Source organism: Monodelphis domestica, chromosome 7 (genome assembly GCF_027887165.1).
Source record: "Monodelphis domestica isolate mMonDom1 chromosome 7, mMonDom1.pri, whole genome shotgun sequence".
In the NCBI taxonomy this organism is placed as follows: Eukaryota; Metazoa; Chordata; class Mammalia; order Didelphimorphia; family Didelphidae; genus Monodelphis; species Monodelphis domestica.
The window spans coordinates 151,700,217-151,726,462 of record NC_077233.1 but is presented as its reverse complement, the minus strand read 5'-3'; the positions used below and the strand labels follow the sequence as shown (position 1 = coordinate 151,726,462).

The 26,246-nt window shown below is 39.0% G+C and overlaps 1 protein-coding gene across 14 annotated transcripts in view; it reads left to right on the top strand.

Annotated features, from left to right (window-relative positions):
• Nucleotides 1-26,246, top strand: part of GRID2IP (Grid2 interacting protein) — a 208,483-nt gene that overhangs the window by 79,315 nt on the left and 102,922 nt on the right. For 2 of the 14 annotated variants that reach the window (XM_056805874.1, XM_056805872.1), the window contains exon 1: nucleotides 21,519-23,007. The exons of 10 other annotated variants lie outside the window; for them this stretch is intronic. In XM_056805874.1, coding sequence (XP_056661852.1) covers nucleotides 22,973-23,007 — 35 coding nt within the window. In that variant the 5' untranslated portion in view covers nucleotides 21,519-22,972. Of the gene's footprint in view, nucleotides 1-21,518; nucleotides 23,008-26,246 lie in introns of those variants that run through there. 2 more of the 14 variants (XM_056805873.1, XM_056805871.1) reach the window with 1 other exon arrangement.

Sequence of the window (26,246 nt, the reverse complement as noted above, 5' to 3'; positions counted from 1 at the left end):
CTCTAGGATTTTCAAGTCCTTGTCTATAAACTTGCTGGGAAGTGGGATGAGGGCTACTTTTGGAGCTCGGTCATATTGCAGACTCCCCTTCCCCCAAGAAAAACCAGGGTCCCTGGAGGGATGTTCTTATCCTTGAATTCAACCTTTTAATGATGGTTTAAGTCCCTCCCCAACCCCCTAGCTTATTGAGCACGACAGGAAAATTGCTTGAGATGTTATAGTAGGAGACTTAGAAACCATCTGTGCTGCCAGATGGAAATTTTTACTTAAGCAACTAGGGTGTCAGTGCTGTGGATTATGTGTTTGGATGGGGGTGGGGTACAGGAGATTTGCTTCTGTGTGGAACATTTGATTTGTTTCCTGAAAAACTGGTGGAAAAATTCACTGGAGAGATTTGATGTACTAGAAATTTAAACTCCATCTGGGGAAACTGCATCATTCAAAGTGCCCACACATGCATTCACTGAGCTAAATCATTCGTCACACAATTGCAATTGCTTCATTGCTTCATTCATTCATTTCATTCATTCACTTAAGAGTTGTTTATTGAGTACTGTTATACACAGTGCTGAAGGAACACAAGAGTGAATAAGACACAGTTTTTGCACTCAACAACAATAAGAATATTAAAAAACCACTTGCTTCTTCCAGCCTAAGGCTTACACAAAGAATGCTAACACTGTGAGGCAGCTAGTGCAAACATTAGTATAATCAATCATTTTACAAGAGAGGAAACAGAGCCCAAGAGAGGGTAAGGTCAGCAAGCTATTAAATATTGGAGGCAGTATTTGAATCCAGATCTCTTGACTCTGTCTTTTCAAACTATCTTACCAAACTTACAGACTAGCTGGGGAGATAAGACATAAAGACATCCAAATATTGACTGTGGACCAACAAAATGAGCTGTCACAAGGCAATATGCTATAAGCGATATAGAGAGAAAGTGAGTATTAGAAGGGAAAGATGATTGCCACTTAGAATGGACCTAGGAAGTTTCAGATAGGAAGTGAGAATGAAATTAAACCATTAGGAATAGGCAGGTAGGTAGCACAGTGGATAGAATACCTGGCCTGGAGTCAGGAAGATTCATCTCCTTGCGTTCGAATCTGGTCTCAGACACTTACTGTCTGAGTGACCACAGACAAGTTACTTAATCTTGTTAGCCTCAGTTTCCTCATCTGTAAAATGAGCTAGAGGAGTAAATGGCAGGCAAACCACTGCAATATCTTTGCCAAGAAAATCTCAAATGGAGTCATAAAGAATCAGATATGACTGAAACCACTGAATAACCATTAAGTATAAGGAAGATTTGGATTGGTGAGCAGAGGATATTCCAGGTGTTAGGAATAGCTTAGGCAAGCAAAAAGAACTCACCTTCATATACTATTTTATGGCTTATAAAGCACTCTTCCTTTACAATAAGTCAGTAAATAAATCAGGCAAGTATCCTGAGGTTCTGAGAAGTCAGTGAATTACCTGTGATTGTTCAGCTAGTAAATGATAGTTTAGATAAGGGGTTTGCTCATGATCACACAGCTAGCAAATATCCTATTGTGACTTCCCTCAAGCTGTTCCTTAAACCTGAAATACATTATCTCTTAATAAAACCTTTAGTTTCCTTCAAGGCTCAGCTCACCTGGCACCTCTTACAAAAAGCCTTTTAAAAATGTTCCTCCCTCTTGTTATTGAGGCTCTCTCTTCAAATTATCTTGTATTTATTTATCTATTTACATGTTATTTCATCCACTAAAATGTAATCTCATTGAGAGGAAGAAATGTTTTTTCTTAAATTAAGATTTATTTGTTTATTTGTTACATTAAAATACTCTGTGCAGAGACAGCGAGGTAGCTCAATGGATTGAAGAGTTAAGCCTAACGGTGGGAGGTTCTGGGTTCAAAGATGATGTCAGACACTTCCTAACTGTGTAACTGTGGGCAAGTCCCCCATTGTTTAGTCCTTATCCCTCTTCTGCCAATATTTACTATTGATTCTAAATTGGGAGATGAGGATTATTTAAAGAAACAAAACAAAGCCCAGTTAATTCCCTCCTTCTTTCCCCATTAGAGAAGGCATCATTTGACAAAAAGACATATGTATATAAAACTATGTCTTACCTATTTCTATTTATCAGTTCTTTCTGGAGGTAGACATACACAAGTCATTCTTCAAACAATATTTCTGTTGCAATATATAATGTTGTTTTAGTTCTGCTTGTTTCACTCTTCATAATTTCATGTAGGTCTTTCCTTGTTTAAAAAAACATTAACCTGTCATTTTTTACAGAGCCGTGGTATTTCATCACCATCATATGCCATTTGTTTAAGCCAGTCCCCATTTGATGGCATCCCCTCAATTTCCAGTTCTCTGCCACCACAAAGAATGCCCTTATCAATATTTCAGAACATGTAAGCTCTTTTCCTTTTCCCCTGATTACCTTAAGAAATAAATAAATAGTGGTATTGCTGGGTCAAGAGGTATACAGTTTTATAACTCTTTGAACATAATTCTAGATTGCTCTCCAAAACAGTTGTATTGATCACAGTTCAACCAACAGTCTCTTGGTCCCCATTTTTGCATATCCCCTCCAACATTTGTCATCTTACCCCTTTTATTATTTTAGCCAACCTGATATCAAGGTATGAGATGATACTTCAGAGTTGTTTTGACTTGTGTGTCTCTAATCAATAATTATTTAGAACATTTTTTCACATATAGGTATCCCTTCCACCTCACCAGGTATAGGAGCATGGTGCCCTTGCAATTTGGAAAATCTATGTAAGATTTTATTTGTCCTCCCTTTGTACCAGATAAGAAATCGGAATTTTTTCCCTTGTCTTTCATGGGGTGTTTACAGTACCTTATTGTATAATTTGGGTTAAGTATTTGGTCAATATATTTTATATATGCTATGTATATATATAATGCATTTTGAGTTTTTAAACCTTTTCTGTGCCATCTGTTGGACTTCCCATGTAGTCTGCAGCCTCTGCAAAGCTCCCCCAAAATTCTCATTTAATTTCTTATGTCTACCCGTGATTTGTTGAAACCATGATGGAGAAAGTTGCGATGTGGAAGGGATGCCTATAGTTATATATAGTTTTGAATTCTTTATCCAAAAACTCTCTGTTCACATCTTTTGACCTTTTATCAGCTGGGGAACTTAAATGGTTTTTTTGTTTGTTTGTTTGTTTGTTTTTAGTCTTTTTCTTCACAGTATCTGGTAGATGATACAGTGGATAGAATGCCATGCCTGGAGTCATTTTCCCAAGTTCAAAACTGACTTCAGATACTCACTATATGACCCTGAGCAAGTCACTGTTTGCCTCAGCTTTCTTATCTGTAAAATGAGCTGGAAATTTCTAAGGCCAGATTTGAACTCCCCAATTACATTAAAAAAAAAAAAAACCTACGAAACTTTTACCTTCTGTCTTAGAATCAATACAAAAGAGTGGTAATGGGTGGGCAATGGGGGTTAAGTGACTCATGTAGGGTCACATAGCTAGGAAGTTTCTGAGGCCAAATTTGAACCCAGGACCTCCAGTTTCTAGACCTAACTCTCAAACCACTGAGTCATCTATCCCTTCCCACAACCCTCGTCCCCCAGTTACACCTCTGATCTAAATAAACTCATACGCTAAGCCTCCCAGTTCCAAGATTCTCTGATTCTAAAATGTGGTAGTCACCCAGCTGGATAGTTGATCTATATTCCTCTTCTCCACAAAGGAAATAGGGATGGAGTTAAAGTGTACATCGCCATGCCTGATATTTCAGTGTTTGGTGATCCATCTATGGGCTCAGAGGGAGTAGAGTAGAAAGAGACCTTGGCTCTAGATAACTCCTTGTTTATAATTGAAGGAGACCTAAAAGACAATCTAGTCCACTCCTCTCATTTTACATATGATTTAACTGTGACCCAGATAGGGCAATTGATTTGACCTTTAGGCTATAGGTAGAATTAGGGATGAGATTCAAGCTGACATTGTTCAGCTCTAAATCCAGTGACCTTTCATTATTCTATGGCTATTCCTTCCCAACTTATTGAGGTGCTGAGGACTAAAAAAATAATGTATAACCTCATTAAAAAAAAGCCTTTTTAGTTTGGTTAGACTTGCCAGGTTTTATGCTCAGTATCACCTGGAGAAATACAGGGTCACCTTCATACAAGGCACAAGGGGAAGAGAACTGACTCCGGAGTCAGAGAACTTGGGTTCCAAACTTGCCTGGGTCAAGTGACTAGTGTGATTTGGGGCAAGTCTCTTAATCTCTTCCATAAAATAAATCAGAGGGGGCACAAATGGGTGACTGAGTGGATGGAGAGCCAAGCCTAGAGACAGGATGTCCTGGGTTCAAATCTGGCCTCAGACACTTCCTAGCTATGAGATCCTGGGGAGTCACTTGACCCCCATTGCGTAGCCCTTACTGCTCTTCTGCTTTGGAACAAATAGTATTGATTCCAAGATGTAAGGTAAGGGTTTAAAAGAATAAAATAAAGGGGAGCATCCAACCAACTAGTGTCTGTTGTCATTTTCAGTTCTAAATATGATTTGATAAAAAATTGAGGCATCAGAAGAGAGCTTAAGTATAAACTTTAAGGTGGAATGAAAATAACAATAATAACCAGGATTTCTAGCTTACATAGGCTACCATATTTGATCCTCTCAATAACTCTTTGAAGTAGATCCCATTATTATTCTCATTTTAAAGATGAGGAAACTGAGACTGAGAGGGTTAATTGGTCTGCCCAGTGTCACACAACTTGTTAAATGTGTGAGGGCAGATTTGAATTCAGGTCTTCTTTGTGACTCTAAGTACAACATTCTGTCCAACACACTACCCAACTCTCCTAGGCTGGCCAGAAAGAGCCTTTACAGTAATGAAAATTTTATTTTTTTAAACCCTTACTTTCCATCTTGGAGTCAATACTGTGCATTGGTTCCAAGGCAGAAGAGTGGTAGGGCTAGGCAATAGGGGTCAAGTGACTTGCCCAGGGTCACACAGCTGGGAAGTGTCTGAGGCCAGATTTAAACCTAGGACCTCCCGTCTCTAGGCCTGGCTCTTAATCCACTGAGTTACCCAGCTGCCCCCCAGTAATGAAAGTTTTTAAAAGGTGAGGCAGTAGCATGAAATAGAATCTGGATTTGTTGCTTTCTTGGCCCCATTGGTACTCATTTGGTAGAGCAATGCCAAGTAGCCTTGTCACTGATAGTTCCCCTTCTTGGGCTGCCTTCTCTCTGGAATGACCATTCTGCAAGATCTCCTCCTCAGAGCTGAGCAGAGAGAAGACCTGATTGGTGTCTCCTCAGTAACGCCCTGAGGGACCCACTGGAGAGGTCTGAGTCCAACAGCAGGCTTTAGCCCTCAAGAGTGGATTCTGACTTGAAACTGCCAACCAGAGAATCCCTTTCTTTGTCAAGAAAGGGAAAGAAACGACTTCCCGAGGGAAGAGCATTAGCTTTGGAAGCAGATGACCAGGTTTGGATGCCATCTTTGATATAGCCAGTGTGATTTTGAGCAAATCCTTTATCCCTGCTCCACTTCAGTTTGATCTCTAAGTTTCTTTAAGGCCTTAAAGGCTGTGATATAACCTCTATGATGACTTCTGAAAGAGTGATGTGGGATTATCCAGTCAGAAGCTGGAAGACCAGTGTTGTCCCCTAGGACTTGGTTTTGGGACTTAGGTTTTAACCATATTCTTTAGTTTTTCAGGAAAAAAAACAAAGCCAATATTTTCCATCAAGCAGTGTTTCTTCCTTCTTTAAAAAATGTTCCAAAGTAGGGGGAAGCTGGATAGCTCAGTGTATTGAGAGCCAGGCTTAGAGATGGGAGGTTCTGGGTTCAAATATGACCTCAGACATTTCCCAGCTGTGTGACCCTGGGCAAGTCACTTAACCCCTATTGCCTAGCCCTTACCACTCTTCTGCCTTGGAGCCAATACACAGTATTGATTCCAAGACGGAAGGTAAGGGTTTAAAAAAATGTTCCAAAGTGGTTCTGGTCTTACATGAGTATATCCTCTTACAACAATGACCAATATGGAAGTATGTTTTGCATGGTAATATATGTAGAACCCAGATCAAATTGTTTACCATCTCCAAACCAGGGAGAGAAGGAAAGAAGAGAGACAATTTGGAACTTATAATTTTGGAAAACATGTTTAAAATTATTTTTATTAGTATAAAATTATTATTAAAATTAATGTGTAATTTAGAAAGTAAAATATTTTAAAAATAAAATGTAAAAGAATGTTCCAAATTAAAAGGTATGATTATAAAGACAAGAGACCCGGGTTCAAACCTCAGCTCTGTTTTCTAGCTATGTAACGTTAGCCATGCCACTTACCCTGAGATTCCTTATCTGTAAAATGAGGAAATGGGACTAGAAGACCCTTAAGTTTTCTTCACACTCTCCTTTTCATTTCTTCCTTTCTTCATCATTATTGTGCCTACTTCGTGCATTCACTGGGCTTGGGACCATGGAAACTATAAGGCAGGATGAGAGAGCTCCTGCTTTCAGATTTACAGAGGAGAGGAGATTTATGGGCAGATTCACCATAGCACAAAACAGAAGCACATGGTAAACATTTGGGCAGAAGACGTATAAATGCAGTACTCGGGGAGAAGAAAAGGAGAGATTACTTAGGATACATCATTTCTTTGCTGTGAGCATATAAATGTCACAGTGAGACAGAAGCAAAGCTAGAGTGCTGGACCTGGGAATTAGGAAGACCTGGCTTCAAATCCTGCCCCTGGTATTCTGCTAGCTGTGTGAGGACAGGAAGGTCATTGGAACTCTCTAATCCTCCGTTTCTTCGCTGATAAAATGGACAGGGGGATCCATAGTCTCTACCAGGATTATTACAAAATTCAAATGAACCCAAGTATGGAAAATGCTTTACAAATTAGAAAGCACCCTGTAGACGTCAGTGGTGCTGATATTATATGCAGTGTCATCATTCGGAAAATGGCTAAAGTATTTCACATGACAATGAGTGCCAAGGCCCCAGTTGCTTCTGACACCGCTTATTTCTGAGAGGAATTTTCACACCAAATGTTATCAAGTGTTTGTGCTCCCTAAGCAGTTCTGGGGAACAGAATCTGCTTTGCTAATTTCTGAGCCAGAAGCAGGAGCTCCGTACACCCTGAGCTCTAATTACAATTGACATTGGGTTCTTGCTGATGTAATAAAGGGACACAGTACTCTGTATGTTACTGCCTGATCTTAGTGGAAAGAACCTTGAACTGGGAATCAAGAGACTCAGTTCTAGTCCCCACTTTGTTCCTGACTCACTGGATGACGTTGGGCAAAAGACTTTCCCTCTCTGCCCTTCAGTTTCCTCCTTTGTGAAATAAATGGGTCAGACTAGCTGTTTTCTGAGGTCCCTTTGAGCTCTTATATCCTGCGATTTTAGTCCCACCATACAACCCGGATGGCTAATCCTCTGTCTAGTAAACATCTATGGAATTTCACGAGGGACTTGGTGAGCGATGGAGTCCAGGGTCCATAATCCATTGTAATTCCTGCCTCCCCTCACTTCTGCCCATCTGTTCAGCTGCTGTGTCCTCTGGGGGAAGGGAGAAAGCCCTGGTGGGTAAACCTGAAACAGAGAAGTACTGGCCACTGGGTGACTTCACCCTTCCTCTGTCTGTGCCTTGAAGAGGAAGGAATTATCTTTCCCTCCATCAAGGGGTCTTTTCCCTGGAGCGGTGGGGAAAATTACGACTAGTCAGTCCCCACAGGAACAGTTAGTGCTAACAATGAAAAATCACTTTAATTTCTTAGACTTTGCAGAGAAGTACAGCTTTTTAGAGGAGAAGTACATTCTTTAGTGGAAGAACCTAAATAGGATAATAATGGTAGCCCCTATTTCCATGAGCTTGACTTTCTCCCTCTAGTGCAAGCCTTGGTATGTAGCTAATACGTCCACAAGTACAGTCGGGCTCCCGTATCCACCGAGGATGCATTCCATGACTTTCTGTGGAGGGCTAAAACCAGAGATACAAGGGAGCACCTGCTGACCCTGTATAGAACATGATTTTCTTGTATGTGCATAGGTGCAACAAACTTTAATTGAAAAATTAAACACAGTAAGAAACAAACAACATAAAGTATGTTGTCCATTATTGTAGGGCACCATATAGTAGTCCCCCATTCTCTGGGGGGGGCATGTTCCAAGACCTCCAATGTGGGATACCTTTACCTTTTGTCCTAGGTTCCAAGACAAAAGATTGGCAAGGGCTGGGCAATTATTGGGGTTAAGTGGCTTGTGTCTTGTTAAAAAAAAAAATGTCCATATAGTAATGCACAGAAAGTTTACCAGGGAGGAACCAATTTGTCTAGTTTGACTTCTTTTGAATCGTTCCTTCTTTCCCTTTGGGCAACTTTTAAAATACTTTACCTCTATCATTGTTTACCAATTATACCTCCCACCCCAACCCTATCTCTTTTAATAAATATGTATGATCAAATAAATAATATTAATAAATATTTGTTATATTCTAACATATTATATACAATATATAATTCTATATTCTGATATAATAACTATAATAAATCAAATAAAAATGCTGGCCACACTGGAGAACTCCTGTCTGGTTCTGTACCTCTCTTCCATCAGCCCTCTACTAAGAGATGCTTTATATAAATAAATAAATACACACATACATATATATATATATGTATGTACATCTATATCTCACATGCCATGATATCAATTGACTGATTTTGCATTTCTCTGACATTTTTTACAAGAATGGTGTATAATGAAAATATCTGAAGTAGGTCAGTCAGTCAGTCAATAAAAACTGATTAAGTTCCTACTGAGGAAGTTAGGTGGCTCAGTGGATAAAATGTGGGGCCTGGAGTCAAGAAGACCTCATTTCAAATCTGGCCTCAGACCCAAGAGGACCTTGTTTACATGATTAATATGTTTCAAATCCTTTACCGAAGTTGAAAATTCCTCATAATACTGAACCTTATTAAATAACTATTTCTCATATGAGCATAACCAAGCACTTTCTGACTTTTCTCAAGCTTATCAGAGCTACCAGCATCACTATTCTTATACTTTGGAGCCATTATTAATAGCTAAATATCATTACCGAAATCGAGACGCACGGCTCTGACACAGACATGACTTGTTTCAAGCAAGAACTCTGGGCAAAAACTGATGCTGAAGTTAATGTTTGGCTCCCAATAATGCTTCTCAGAGTGAGAAAGAACATGACTAGGTGTCAAGACTTTATGCTGCTTGGGGAAAATGGTTCAGATTTAGCATGTAATTAATTTTTAACATTTTATGTATTTTTCTGCTTTATTTTTTATTATCAGTTGTGCATACCTGAAATTTCATATGTTGAATTTGCATAAAACAAGGTCCTACTGTATTAGCTGTGTGACCTTGGATAAATCACTTAAACTCTGCTTGGCTTAATTCACTAGACAAGGAATAGCAAACCACTCTAGTACCCTAGCAAGAAAACTCCAGATAGCATATTGGAATGAAATGATCCACGGGGTCATAAAGAGTTGAACACAGCTGAAAGAATGGATAACAATAAAGTTCTTACTATGTGCCAGGTATTGTGCCAAACTCTGAGGATACAGAAAAAGTCAAGAGACAGTCCATGATCTCAAGGAGATTATAGTCTAATGGGGGTGATAACATGCAAATAATTATGTACAAATAAAATGAATTAAAAGACCTGGAGTATGTTTTTAGTTCTAATAACTCTGTGTTCATAGACTTTTAAAATTATTTGATTTCTGTTATCCTTTTCTTTATATATAAAATGAGAGATTTGAACCAAAAGATCTTGAAGAACCCTTCCAACTCTTAATTCCATATTTGTAGGTTCCCCTCAATTCATTTAAAAATCATTAAGCATCTGCCACATGCACAACACTATGTTAAGCAGTGGGAGAGATACAAAATTGAGCTGAGGCATAATTTCTGTCCTCGTGGAGCTTACAGTATAGATGGCAGATGTGGGGGGAGGATAAGACACATACAGAGGTGACTATAATACATAATAATATGAGAGATATAATAATAATATAATAATAACATTAGAGAGGTGTGAACCAAAGAATGACCTGAGAACTAAGGGGAGAAGTCATTCCAAACAAGGTACAGCAATGTTGGTGAAGGAAGGCTTTTGTGGAGGAGATAGAGTTGAAGCTGGGTTCTCAAGGGTCAATGAGATTCTAGTGAGTTAAACAAGCAGGAAGGAGGATGTCCCGGGAACAAGGAATGGCATGAGCCAAGACATAAGGACAGGAAAGCAAAAGACATTTTCAGGAGACAAGATAATCAAATTTGCCTAGATTACAAACGCCCGAAGCACTTAATATTAGATAAGCTTGGCAAGGTAGAGAGCAGGAAAGGGCTTTGAATTCTAGAGAAGAGTTTGATAGGTAATTATTTTGGATGTTAAACAGAGGCATCACATCTACAAGGATCTGGTCAGGTCTGTGAACAAAGAAGTCTGGCAGATAGACTAGACAGGAAAAGAGTGGTGGCAGGAATACCAATCAAAGCTATTGTGATCATTTAGAAGGATAGTGAAGAAGTAATGAACAGGGGAGCGATGTGAGAAATATCAGGGGGATAGAATCAACAGGGTTTCATATTTGCATAGATATCAGAGGGGAAATGGAAGCATCCATGATGATATCAATGCTCAGAACACAGGAATTAGGACAATGATGTCATTGACCGAAATAAGGAATTTAGAAAAAGAGGACCAAGTTTAAGAGGAAGGATAATATGAAGAGTGGATGAGACATCCAAATGGAGATATCCCTTAAGCAGTGAACCTATGGGAGTGAGTGTTATTGTCAATGGGGGAAAAAAAGAGAAGCAGGAATAAAAACCTTGGGGAAGACCTACATTAAGGGATCAGGAAGAAGAGGACAGGAAAAAAGTTGAATTAAAAAAGAATCAGAAATATGGTGGCTCTGAAGCTAAGAGAGAAGAATCTAGCAGAAAGATAAGGTCAACATTTTCAAATTTTGCAGAAAGGTCAAGGAGGTTGTAGATTGAAAAAAATTCCATTAGATTCGATGTTAAGAAGTCAATAACATTCTGTGGGAGAAGTTTCAGGAGAGTCCTGAGGGAAGAGTCAGATTGCAAAGAGCTGAGGAGAGAAAGGTGGAGAAAGGAGGTAGTGGTTATAGACGATTTTCAATGAAATTTTTTTTAATTGCATATAAATATTTTTAAAGATAATGTTTAAAGATTTGGGACAGCAAGCTGGTTCAGTGATTAGAGAGCCAGCCAGGCCTGGAGATAGATAGGAGGTCCTTGGTTCAAATCTGGCCTCAGATACTTCTTTGCTACATGACCCTGAGTAAGTCACTTAATCCCAATAGCCTAGCCCTTACTGCTCTTCTGGCTTGGAAATGATACCTACAACCTCTAAAACAGAAGGCAAGAATTTTTTTTTTAATATTTAAAGGTTTGATGGTAAGTTTCATGCTGTAAATTGAACTGACAATATATGCAGCTTGAGTATATTGTTGTCTTGGACTGTTTTTTTTTTGTTTGTTTGTTGTTAATTGATGTCTTTGGTTATCACATCAACTTCATTTGCTGTTAGAACAAAGAAAAGCAATTAAGCAAAACTGACCTACAAAGCCATCATGTCTGAAAGCATATAAACTATTCCATAACCATAGCTGCCCATCTCTCCACTAAGAAAAGGATATTTGTTCCAAGACTAGTCATTGTAATTCATCTGAGGTCAGCTGCCTTTTAGTGTTTTTAAAAATTGTTTTACATTTGTGCCAGCCAGAGATCCATTCATGTGATAGGTCTTCCTCACATCTAGACCCCCCCAGAAAAGCTACCTCTAGCACCCACCCTAACCTAGCTAATGGGCAGCTACATATTTTGGATATATTTGTAGTCAGAGAACATGGATGAAGAAGGCATGGCAAGAATCCTTGGAGGGTCCACATATGGAGACGTGATCAGGGCACCTCACGCCTCTGACTTTGTAGAAGTATCCCAATTATCTGAACATATATACTGCTTTATAACATGTTTCATCTCTGCTCTCTATTAAACCCCCTTATTGGTTTCAGGGTCACTAAGCTGCCCCATGCTTCCATCTGTCTTGGCTTCAATTTAAGACCTTTTGGGGGGGGTGATTTAATTCCTTCAGGATCAACTGCAGCTCTCTGTTGCATTTATTGGGGGGGGAAGGAGGGAGCACAGTGGCTAGAAAGCTTCTCCCTGGCAGAAAGAGCTATTATTCTTTTACAACACGGCTAAGGATTATAAACCAGCACACCCAGCCAGGCAGCCAACAAAAGTCAGAAGAACATCCTAGGCATGGTTTTTTTTTTAACCTTTTTTTCTCTTGGTACCCACTCCAGGTCCCTATTTCCAGATAATTACATGACTTGAGATTAGGGGGGAAATTGCTATTATTTATTCCCTCTGTTGGAGCCCCAGGCCTCACCTTTTGGTAAAGAGTCATGCTGCCCTTGCTATGGCCCCTTCTCTCTGGCTCAAAGCTGTAACCGAATGCTTTCATTCTTACTATGAAGAGCTCCTGCCTCCTTCTATGGTTACCTTGGCAACTCAAGAGTCCTCCAGCTCTGCAGGATCTCTGAGCCATTGTGGATGTCTCCAGCTCCAGTTCAGGCTGACCCTCCCTATCACAACTCCTCAGTTTAGTGCCCTCCAACCCCTGCTCCTGCAGGAAAGCATTTTTGGGGGTGACATATTTGATCCAGTTCCACAGGAAGACTTCCCAGATGCAGTCCAAGATCAGTGGTACAAAGATCCTAAAGAGAAATTCAATCTAGGCATAAAAAAGTGCAATAGGAACAATGGTTAATATCAGAGTGCCTGGCCCTGGCACTACTAAAAAACTTGAGAGAGGGCTCTCCTGTCTACCATTACTCTCCCAGAACACGTGGCATCAGGTGCTTCCTGACCAGAAAAGAAAGGCACAGTCCATAAATTACAGACCAAGGGATCTTTAGAGAACCCTCTAAGCATTTTCCTTCTCTCCTTGTTTTCCTGTCTACTCATTTTTTTCCATTCTCTCCTTTCTAGAACATAGTCTTGAACCTAGAAATAAATGCAAAAGGCTTGGGAGTCAGAAAGCCTTGATGGTATTTTGCTGATAGCGATGGAGCTAGTTCACATGATTTTTCTGAACAACAATTTAGAAACATACATCTTGTTAGAGGAAATACTGATAAATTAAGAAGTGATGACATAGGGAAGGAACAGAAGAACCATAAAAACAGAGTATTAAAGTTTCAATCATTCAGTATGGAGTGCAAAACATCAAAATGTAATCTCGCTTTTTCTTCCTTCCTTCCTCCCTCCCTCCCTTCCTCCCTCCCTCCCTCCCTTCCTTCCTTCCTTCCTTCCTTCCTTCCTTCCTTCCTTCCTTCCTTCCTTCCTTCCTTCCTTCCTTCCTTCCTCCCTAACCTAAATCATTGAGGAAAAAAACCATTAATCACCTTTTAGGATATCTATCTATCACATTTTATTTTTTAGTAATATTTGGTTTTTTCCCAATTTTACACAAAGAAACAATGTAAGATGTATATAACACATTTTATAAAGAGTTCTATCCAAAATGGTTAAAATGTTACTTTAAGGGGCAATCAGAATTAATGTTTATGTAGTGCTTTGGGATAATTACATCCCAGTATATTAAAATAATTTGCCACCTTGATTGCCATCACTGATAACCTTTGAGGAATAGTAGAGAATAAGAAAGGTGCTCTAAGATTGCTGATGGGCAAATTCTGTTCTGCTTTCTAAAAAAGGCAAGAAGGTCATTTAAAAAGTGAAGTGGTATAGTGGACAAAACACTAGAGTCAGAGTACTTAGGCTCCTAGTTCTGCTATTTATTATCTGTGAAACCAGAGACAAGGCATTTAATGTTCTTTTTTTAATGAATTAATTTAGAATATTTTTCCATGGTTACATGATTCATATTCTTTCCCTCCCCCTCCCCATAGCTAATGAGCAATTCCATTGTGTTTTACATGTGTCATTGATCAAGACCTATTTCCATATTATTAATATTTGCATAGAGTAATAGTTTAGAGTCTACATCCCCAATCATATCCCCATCAACCCATGTGATCAGGCAGTTTCTTCTGTGTTCTATTCCCACAGTTTTTCCTCTGGATGTAGATAACATTCTTTCTCATAAGTCCCTCAGAATTGTCCTGGATCATTGCATTGTTGCTAGTAGAGAAGTCCATTAATTCGATTGTGCCATAATGTATCTGTGTACAATATTCTCCTGGTTCTGCTCCTCTCACTCTGCATCACTTCCTGGAGGTTGTTCCAGACTCCATGAAATTCCTCCACTTTATTATTCCTTTGAGCACAATAATATTTCATCACCAACATATACCACAATTTGTTCAGCCATGCCCCAATCGAAGGACATCCCCTCGTTTTCCAATTTTTTTGCCACCACAAAGAGTGCAGCTATGAATATTTTTCATTCTACCCATTGTGCTACCTAGATGTCCCAGCTGTCCTTCTGAGTAATTTATAAAAATATTTAGGGGGCAGCTGGGTAGCTCAGTGGATTGAGAGCCAGGCCTAGAGATGGGAGGTCCTAGGTCAAATATGGCCTCAGATACTTCCCAGCTGTGTGACCCTGGGCAAGTCACTTGACCCCCATTGCTTAGCCCTTACCACTCTTCGGTGTTGGAGCCAATACACAGTATTGACTCCAAGATGGAAGGTGAGGGTTTAAAAAAATTATAGCAGCTCTTTTTGAAGTGGCAAAGAACTGGAAAATGTAGGGATGCCCACCAATTGGGTAATGGCTGAACAAGTTGTGGTATATGATTGTAATGAAATAATGTCATGCTGTAAGATATGATGAATGAGATGATCACAAAAAACCTGGAACGACATAGGAAGTGATGCAAAGTAAAGTGAGAAGAACCAGGAGAATGTTGCTCACAGTAACAACAATGATATATGATGATGAACTGGAAATGACTTAATAATTATCAACAAGGCAAAGATCCAAGAAAACTCCAAGGGATTCATGACAAAAAAAAAGGGATATCCATCACTCTAGAAGGACCAGACAGAGTCCAAATGCAGATTGTAACATACCATATTCACTTTATTTCCTGATGAGTTTTTCTTTAGTTGTAAGCAATGTTTCACAACATGACAAGCAGGAAAATGTTTTACATGTGAATGTATGTACAACCCATATACCAGCCTATTTTCTTGGGGATGAAAGAAATAGGAAAGAAGTAAAAAAAAAATTTAATGTGAGTTAACTAATTGACTTGAATTCAAAATCAGTTGAATACCTGCACCAAAGTGTACTGCTTAATGTATTAATGTTAATTTCAGAGACACCATCAGTGAGAAGTAGCCTTGATCCATCTTTTGCTAAAGATTTCATCAATAACTTGGATAAAGTCCAAAATTGTATTCTTTGTCATATCGGCAGGGGACATGTGATTGGGTGAGAGAATCTGTATAAAAGTATAGAGATCCCAAAAGATTTTGACAAACTAGATAGATTAACAATAATAATAGCTAGCATTATATAGTTTTTTAAGGTTTACAAAGTACTTTATAAATATGATTTCATTTTATCCTCACAAAAACCCTTGGACATTAGTGCTATCATTATCCTCATTTTACAGATGAGGAAATTAAGGCAGACAGGAGTTAAATGACTTGCCTAGAGTCACACAGACAGTAATATTTAAAGTCAGATTTGAATGTAAGTCTTCCTGATTCCAGACCTTGTGCTTAATTCATTGTGCCACTAGTGCCCTCTTTTTAGTGATAAATATAAAGTTCTACATTTGGGTAAAGAAATCAACAATACAGGTGGATGACAGGGATGTCATGGTCATATAGCAAATCAGACAAAAAAGGCTAGCAGTTTTAATGGATCATAAATTCAATATAAGTCCATAATATTATGTGAAAACTATAAAACCCAACCAAGTCTTAGGCTATATTAACAGAAATATAATTTCCAGAGAAGGAAACTTTTAGTTCCATTGCACTCTTCTCTGGCCAGAACACATCTAGGATATTGTACCTAGTTTTGGGTACCATACTTTAGAAGGGACATTGATAAGTTGGGATTTGTTGGGGGGCAGGGTGATAGGGATGTTAAAGAGATTGGAATTCCCATCTCTTCCTGTAAGTCTAGTTGAAAGAACTAGGGATTTTAAAGATAAGATTTAAATATTGCTGTCTTCAAATATTTGAAGAAATGTCATATGGAAAGGGATTAGACTTGTTTTGTTTGACTATAGAGGAAAGAAATAGGAGCAATAAAAGTGATTAGAAGGTGGCACATTTCAGCTCAGTGTAAGGAAGAAATTCCCAATATTTAGAGTTCTCCAAAAATTGGAGGTTTTGCACAGGATGGACTGGAGTAGGGGGGCTATTAAAAAGGTTGTTAAAATAATCTGTGGAGAGATCATAGGGATTGGTTTGATGTGGCCCATAGCATGTTGCCTGACATATAGCAAATGAGTAAAGGCTGATTGAGTGAATGCAAAGGAAAAGATAAGCTTAAGACTTTAGTATTATTCTTTTTTTTGTTTTGAAGTAGAAATCAACAGAACATGGTTCATAGTAATGAAGGAAAGATAAGAGTCCCTTTTTCTGCTTTGGTTTACCCTCCATTCTTCCTTCCCCAACCTTCTCCCAGCAGATTTACTTTGGGAAAAGGACCCTTCTTAATTTCTGCTTCCCCCTACACTTTTTCAATTCTTTTAAAAATTTTTTTTCAATTCTTAAATCATAATCAAATAATTACTGTCTTTGCTCTCTGAAAGGGTATGCCAATTTACTTCCTTATTGCCCAACTCACCATCTCTGCCACTGTTTAAACCAAAATACTCCTCTCTTGCCATATGTGTAGTATCCCTTTATGAGAATATAAGTTGTTCTGGAAAGCAGCCCACCATAAAATTAGGTTTAGATCAATACCTTACACCATATTCTACAATACTTTCTAAATGGACTCATGGCTTTAATAGTAATGCTTAGATTATTAAAAAGTGAGAATATACTTCTCACAACTAGAGGTAGGAGATTTATTCTTAACCAAACAAGAGATAGAGACAATTAAAAAAGAGTCAAAACTAATAACTTTAATGATTTGATATTGAAAAGTTTATAGACAAATTTTACAGACAAAATTAATGCAACTAAGATAAGAAAGGAAGTAGTTGAATGGGAAAAATTTCTTTGTGTCAGATTTCTCTGATGAGTGTTTGTTATCCGAGATACATAAACAATTAATGAACACTTAAAAACCAATTGACTTTCCATAATAGATAAGTTGTCAAAGGTTATGAACAAACAGTTCTCAAAAGAATTGCCAAACATCCATAACCACATGAAAGAATGCTCCAAATCATTAATAATCATAGAAATGTAAATCAAAACAACCCTAAGGTTTTACCTCACACTCTGAATTAACAAAGATAATAAATAATGTCAATGTATTAGAGGGGATGTGGAATGATAAGCATACCAATATATTCCTGGTAAAGCTATTAAGCAATATAACTTTTTTGAAAAGAAATTTGGAATTACACAAAAAAAGTGAATGAACTGTCCATACCATTTGAATCACAGACTCCATTACTGAGCTTATACTCCAAGGAAGCTTATATATATAAAAAATATTTATGGCAGCACTTTTTATAATAGTAAAGTAGAAACAAATAACTGTCCATCAACTGAAGAATGGCTAAACAAATTGTGGTATGTGAATGTAATAGAATATTATAGTGCTGTAAGAAATTATGTATGTGATAAGTACAGAGATGCATTGAAAGATTTACACGAATTGATGCAGCAAGGTAAGCAGAGCCAAGAAAATAAAATATGAACTAACTACAACAATGTAAATGGAAAGAACAACTTCATACCCCAAAATCAAAATGAATGTAACAAAATTCTGAAGGACAAGCTTGAATTAAATAAAAACGTATGAGAAGGCAGTTCCAACCTATCCCTTTGTGGATATCAGAAGTCCATAGGTATTATGCTCTGGACATATTTTTGAGTTTTTTTAATGTACCAGGGAGTTGTGCTGATTTTTTTTCCTTTTTAAAAATATTATTTCATATATGAGATAACTCTCATAGAGTTAGGGGGAAGATATCTAAGATAATTGTGATGATATAAGAAAGAGAAGACATCAATAAAAACATTTTTTAAAAAGAATGTAAGTTGTTTGAGTACAAGAAGTGCCTTTTTAAAATTTGTATCAGCATTAGCTCAATACTTGGTCCATAATAAATCCTTAATAAATGCTTTTTTATCCGTTCATTTATTTTTATGTTTTTAAACATCCCTATCTTTTTTTCAATTCCCTTCCTCTTTTCTGCCCTTGTATCACTTTTCCACTTTTCCTTACTTCTTCTCTATCTTCATTATCCTAGTCAAAGGTATATCTTTAAAAGGCTTTTCCTAGAACTGTGGGAGTAGAAACACAGAAGAAAAACAACTGCTTGATCACATGGGTCGATGGGGATATGATTGGGGATGTAGACTCTAAATGATCACACTAGTGCAGTTATCAATAATATGGAAATAGGCCTTGATCAATGACACATGTAAAACCCAGTGGAATTGTGTGTTGGCTGGGGGAGAAGAGGGGAAGGAAAGAACATGAATCATGTAACCATGGAAAAATATTCCAAATTAATTAAATAAAATTTTTCAATTAAAAAATAAAAGGCTTTTCCTAATGCTTTCCTAAAGATTAAAAAAAAAAATTTTTAATTAAAACCTTTACCTTCCATCTTAGAATCAATACTGTGCTTTGGTTCCAAGGCAGAAGTGCAGTAAGGACTAGGCAATGGGGGTTGAGTGACTTGCCCAGGATCACATAATTAGAAAGTGTCTGAAGAACAGATTTGAACTACAGTCTCTAGATCTGGCTCTCAATCCACTGAGCCACCCAGGAGCTGCCCCTCCTGAAGATTTTTAGATATCATTTTCAAGTGCTAATGTACAAATCTGGGATTCTGGGGACAGGAGATTAAAAAAAAATAGCCCAGACCTTGCCATCAGGAAGCTTAAAGATCTGTCAGAGAAGAATATAGCATACACATAGATAAGGATGATGTGAGATCCAGACTAAGTGCTCCAGCAATAGAAGAGGAAAGAGATACTTTCATTTATTTATTTATTTGTTTTATTTAATCAATTTAGAATATTATTCCTTAGTTATAAGAATCATATTCTTTCCCTCCCTCCCCTCCCCCCACCCTTCCCAAAGCTAATTTGCAATTCCACTGGGCATTACATGTGTCCTTGATCAGAACCTATTTCCATGCTGTTGATGTTTGCACCAGGATGTTCGTTTATAGTCTACATCCCCAATCATATCCCCCTTGACCCATGTCATTAAGCAGTTCTTTTTCTTTGGTGTTTCTGCTCCCACAGTTTTCCCTCTGAATGTGGATAGTGTTCTTTCTCTTAAATCCCTCTGAGTTGTTCAGGGACATTGCATTGCCACTAATGGAGGAGTCCATTACATTCGATTGAACCAGTGTATCAGTCTCTGTGTACAATGTTCTCCTGGTTCTGCTCCTTTCACTCTGCATCACTTCTTGGAGGTCGTTCCAGTCTCCATGGAATTCCTCCACTTTATTATTCCTTTGAGCATAATAGTATTCCAACACCAACATATACCACAATTTGTTCTGCCATTCCCCAACTGAAGGGCACCCCCTCATTTTCCAATTTTTTGCCGCCACAAAGAGCACAGCTACAAATATTTTTGTACATATCTTTTTCCTTATTAAAAGAGATACTTTTAGATGAAGGGGGGAGGGGTGTTTAAGGGACACTTTATGGAGGGTATGGCAGTTGGCTTAGTCAAAGAGAAGGATTTCAACAGGGAAATACCTTGGAGGAATTGGGGCCAGTCTGTATGAGAATATAGAGTAGGATAGAGTTGTGGAAAGCCAACAGTCTTTTTGTTTATTTTTTTTTCATTTGAATTAGTTTATTTAGTCAATTTAGAACAATATTCCTTGGTTACAATAATCACATTATTTCCCTCCCTCCCCTCCACCCACCTTTCCCACAGCCAAAGTGCAATTTCATTGGGTATTACTTGTGTCCTTGATCAAAACCTATTTCTGTGTTGTTGATGTTTGCACTAGGTTGATCATTTAGAGTCTACATCCCCAACCATATCCCTTCAATCCATGTATTCAAGCAGTTGTTTTCCTTCTGTGTTTCTACTCCCACAGTGTTTCCTCTGAATGTGGATAGTGTTTTTTCTCCTGTAACCCTCTGAGTTGTTCAGGATCACTGCAATGCCACTAATGGAGAAGTCCATTACATTGGATTGTACCACAGTGTATCTGTCTCTATGTACAATGTTCTCCTGGTTCTGCTCCTCTCACTCTGCATCAATTCCTGGAGGTTGTTCCAGTTCACATGGAATTCCTCCAGTTCATTATTCCTATTAGCACAATAGTATTCCATCGCCAACATATATCACAATTTGTTCAGCCATTCCCCAATCGAAGAGCATCCCTGAATTTTCCAATTTTTTTGTCACCACAAAGCGCAGCTATGAATATTCTTGTACATATCTTTTTCCTTATTATCTCTTTGGAGTACAGACCCAGCAGTGCTGGATCAAAGGGCAGACAGTCTTTTATCACCCTTTGGGCATAGGTCCAAATTGCCCTCCAGAATGGTTGGATCAATTTACAACTCCACCAGCAATGAATTAGTGTCCCTACTTTGCCACATCCCCTCCAGCATTCATTACTTTCCATAGCTGTCATGTTAGCCAATCTGCTAGGTGTGAGGTGATACCTCAGAGTTGTTTTGATTTGCATTCTTCTGATTATAAGAGATGTAGAACACTTTTTCATGTGCTTATTAATAGTTTTGATTTCTTTAACTGAAAATTGCCTATTCATGTCCCTTGCCCACTTATCAATTGGAGAATGGCTTGATTTTTTTGTACAATTGGTTTAGCTCTTTATAAATTTGAGTAATTAGACCTTTGTTAGAGGTTTTTGTAATGAAGATTGTTTCCCAATTTGTTGCTTCCCTTCTAATTTTGAATGCATTAGCTTTGTTTGTACAAAACCTTTTTAATTTGATGTAATCAAAATTATTGATTTTACATTTTGTGATTTTTTTCTAGCTCTTGCTTGGTTTTAAAGTCTTTCCTTTCCCAAAGATCTGACAAATATACTATTCTATGTTTGCCTAATTTGCTTATAGTTTCCTTCTTTATATTCAGGTCATTCACCCATTCTGAATTTATCTTGGTGTAGAGTGTGAGATGTTGATCCAAACCTAATCTCTCCCATACCCAACAGTCTTTTTGGCTGGAAGTGAGAGTGTATGAAAAGTAGTTGTGTGAAATAAGATGGGACAAAGAGGTTGGCCCTTAATTACATATGGTCATCAATGCCCCAGACTAAGATATCTGTAGACACTGGGGAGCCAAAGAAGGTCTTTGGGCGGAATGTATCACCTGATCAGGCCTGGGGCTCCTTATATTTTTCTGGTTGGAGTTAGAACAAGTATGTCCCCAAAGGTATCACAGGTATTTTTTCATAAGTTTCAGAATCATAACTTGGGAGGAATTCCAAAGGGCATTTTGACCTCTTTTTTTCTGACCTCTAGTATTGTCCTTGAGGCAGGGGTTAATAGAAAAGGGGTTTTGGATTTTCTTTACTTTTTAAAAAATTCTGTTTTTTAGAATTGATATTAAGTATTGGTTCCAAGGTAGAAAAGTGGTAAGGGCTAGACAACTGGGGGTAAATGACTTCCACAGGGTCAAACAGCTAGAAAGTGTCTGAGGTCAAATTTGAACCCAGGACCTCCTGTCTTCAAGCCTGGTTCTCTATCCACTGAGCAACCTAGATGCCACCCCCCCCCCAATTTCTTAATCATTAAAATGAAGGGGATTGGACTTTGTGTTCAATAAGTATATATAATAATATAGTCCAATAAGGAAAATCATGGGACTATTCTGAGGAAGGGAAGGGAGAGGCTGAGAATAAGCATTTTACCAATATTATCTCACTTGATCCCCACAACAATCTTGTGAGTTAGGTTCATTCCTCCATTTTACAGTTGAGGAAACTGAGGCAGGATGTCTAAAGCTAGGTTTGAATTCAGGTCTTCTTGACTCACTGCCTGAGGAACACTTGATCATTATGAGTGATTATTATCATTTTTGTCTTGTTCTCGAGGGAGAGGAGGAGGAACTGTTTTTGATCCCAGCCAGTCACAGCTTCCCTGAGCTTTTGGCATATGGGGGAGGGATCCCAGTTCCGCAGGGGGTAGTGACAGTTCGGGTTATTGTGGTCTTGAGGAAAGCCTGAAAGGGGCCTCCCTGCAGCCCCGAAGGGGGCAGGGATGTGGGAGTGGATATTGTCTGAGATTGAGGCTTCTAGTGGATGTAATTTGAAGGGGAATGCTTTAAAAGTCAACTAATTAGCACTCTCAGCTATCTTCTGGAGAGCTCTGGGAGGGAAGGGGAGGGGAGGGGAGGGAGAGTGTGCTGCCCTCCTTGTCTTGTAGGAAATGCTTCCAAGGCAGAGCTTCAGTGGATAGGTGCCAGGAGCTTGGGCTGTAGGACTGGAGGGAGCCAGGCAATTCCCAGCAGGTCAGGTGGAAGAGTGGGGCTCTGAGACGCACAGAGAGATAGCAAGCTAAACAGTGTTAGGAGGGTCAGCAGATTGTCTGGGGATGCTCAAGGGTGAGTAAACTGGGAAGAGGGAGACCCAAGCCATCAGAAGGACCTGCGAGTGACAGACAGCAGCTTCCTGGGCCAATGTGGTGGCTTTGGGTCTGACCTTGTCCAAGGGCTTAGAAAATACAGGTTCTCTTCCTTACTGATACTTCAATCTGCCAAGGATCTGAAGCATCTACTCTGCACCTTTCTCCTTCTTGTTCTTCCTCTCTTCTCTGCTTTGAAGCTCCAGATGGGAAAGGACCAGAGTTTCTCCCGGCATTTTCGGTATGCATTCTCCATCAGTGTTACCCCTACATCATATTGCTGGTAACTTTTGTGTTTTCTTCTGAGGGATCATGCAGTCTGGACAGCTCTTCTGGAAAGGGTTGATGGCTGAGTGTGAGGGGTTTTTTCTTACCCTCTGAGATATTCTCTTAGGGTTTCCCACCGCTCTTAGAGTAGATGTCTACCAAGTATATTCTGTATTTTCCACAGAAAATGTGGGAGGCCTTCTTCCAGCTCCAAGGTAGGAGCTTGAAGCCTTGTCATTTGGAGATTCAGAAACTTGAAAGTGGCTACTATTTTGACTAATGTTTCTTTATTCAGTGTGTCAGCCTTATCCAAAGGCAAGGAATTCCCAATGCTTTGGAATTTGTTGAGGGGGCAGGAGTTAGGAGGAGGGAAGAGTCTGAATGGTTCCTTTTTCCTACAGGAAGGTATGTTATCTGTAAAAGTGGGCAGAAACTTGAATTTGGATGACCACCAGAACCAGAACCTACTATAATGGGAATTTGCCCCATTGTGTCCCATTGTGCTGACCTGGGGTGGTACTTCCTGTCCTTGGTGACTGTTGCCTTACAGTAGGGTACATGGCCTCCAGGGTCCTGCCGCCATGATGCTTCCTCCCTCCATTCCCAACATTCATGTTAAGTGGTGAGACTGTTCTCTAGACCACCATCTCCTCTCTCTCCTCTCTTCTACCCAACCTAAATTTGCAGCAGGTGTGATTATGGCCACTTATGGCTTTGATGACTGCTTGTCAGGAATGTTGGAGAAGGGATTTCTGCATTGTGTAGAAGGTCAGACTAGGTGACCTCTACTCAATGACTTTATGTCTTTGTAATTGTCTGGAAAGTGGACTGTGGCAAATTTACTGTTTGACTTCTCCCCAAGGTCCAATATACCTGAAAGGTGCTATCTGATTCTGAGTATGTGACTCTATGGGTCAAAAATCTCAGAAAATGACTCCATTTGCTTCCCTTTTCAGGTTTTGTTGAGGCAGGGACAGGTGGCTCATTTAGAAAATTGAGGCCTTTGGTAAATGGCTAAGTGGAAGAAATTGGATTCTAGAGGTTAGGACAGCTAAGATCCATGGAGAAGAAAACTTTGCATGTAGTGTGAGGACACAAAGATACATTAAGAAAATTCTGGTCACAGCTTTCATCCAGAAAGTGAACTGTAATCAAAGTGCTTACTTCTTAGATGGATTCACTTATTTTCCATGGAAGATTGTATTTATCCCCAAAGCAGAGTCTTTTGTTCAAACTCACTAAGTCTACATATACATCCACTCTGCTTTCCCTCATCTGGAGTCCAAGGGCAGTAGGAGAAGGGGTTCTGAAGAGCCAGAAAGTATGGATGCCTTTCCTGGAGTCCTTCTTCATGGAATAGTGTTCCTGAAGAATCAATTGCTTCAGAGTAATGGTTACTAACTTGATTAGAGTACTAATGGCTTGTCACCAAACTGGATGCTACTAATGGGGGAGTTCATGCATCTCTGGAAGAACTAGCATAGCATTTCTTTTTAAGATGCTCCCTACTTTTGGCATGGGGACAGGGACCAATACGCAGACATTGGGAATCAGAAGTCTTTTGGAATCAAGTTTTTTTTTTTAAGTTTTTGAAGGGGCTACTGGGAAACTTGTGTATAATGCAAAGAATCTGCTTGGGAGGTGTATTTGTCCTGGGGCCCCTCTGACTTGGTCTCATTCCAGGACCCAAAGGACAATTGATCTGGGGCTTCAAGCTCCAAATGGGGCCTCAAATTTTGCAGATAAAGAACTATCACCATTTAGCTATGGGGTAAAAGTATTTCAGTCATACCATGTTTAATATTAACTGGGGCAGTGTACAAATTCTACATTTACCCCTTCCCAAATAATTAGTACTTTTTGTGGAATAGATGGAGGTAGGGATAGGGACCAGACCTATGATTTTAGAGGTATAAGATATTCCCAGATGAGGGAACTTCTTCATTAATGTATATCAGCAGCTCTTCTATAACTTCCAATGAGGTGCCTAGAATTCTGAGGGATTATGTGACTTATCCAAGATATCTGAGAGTTGGAACCCAGATCTCTTTGGTTTTGAGGCTAGTTATCCGCCCTCTATTCTATGATTCTCTCACAGAAAAGAGAGAAATACATTAATTAATGGAAAAAAATGATTAAAATGGGCTCTTTTGACATTCTGTTTTATCTTTGAGCATATGCATATATACTTAACTATAACTTAAAGGTAGCATAAAATAATGGATGAAAGACTGAACTTGGAATCAGAAAGATCTAGTCTCAAATCCTGCCTCTAACACTGACTAGGACTGTCTGGAGAAATCATTTAACCTGTACCTCAAGTCCCTAGAACTTATCTACTAAATCATAGCCTCATCATGCTCAAGCTTGAGCTGGAGAGGACCTCAGAGGTCACCTAGTTCTAGACACTTATTTTAGAGATGAGACACCAAGGCCCACAAAATTTAAACGACTTGATCAAGATCATGCAGGATTTGAACTCAGTTTCTCCAAATCCAGTGCCAATGGTCTTCCAGAGTTTGGATCATTAATGGGATCTTTAGTGAAAGGCATCCCCATGTAGGCAGTTAGTTTCCTAGCTAACAAAATGACAAATGTTCCTTGTGAATTATGACTCAGAATCTCAAAAACTAAAAATGACCAGGACCCTTAGGCCCTCTTAGAAACCCTGGTTCTGTATCTACCAATGACTAATTTTATTTCTGGGGCAGTTAGATGGTGCAGTGGATAGAGCTCCGGGTCTGGAGTCAGGAAGATTCATCTTCCTCAGTACAAATCAGGCCTCAGGCACTTAGTAGCTGGATACACAATTTTACTCTATTTGCCTCAGTTCTTCATCTATAAATGAGCTGGAGAAGGAAATGTCAAACAACTCCAATTACCTTTGCCAAGAACACCCCAAACAGGGTCATGAAGAGTTGGACATGACTTAACAACATCAACAATTTAATTTCCTGATTCTGGGCTAAGGTTTTCATTTGTCTAATCAAGACTCTAATCGAGACTAATCAAATTAGGCTCAATGGTCTCCAAAGTCCTTTCCAGCTCTGATATCTTAGGATCTTAGATTTTAATCAGGAGATTTGGGCAGGTAGTAAGGAATAGCCAGCAGTTTGACTGTTAGATAGGAGGAATACTAGATTCTTAATTGCATAGGCATGTTGGAAGGACAATGACTCCCCTGATGGATGTGACTCAGGGATCTTAGAGAGT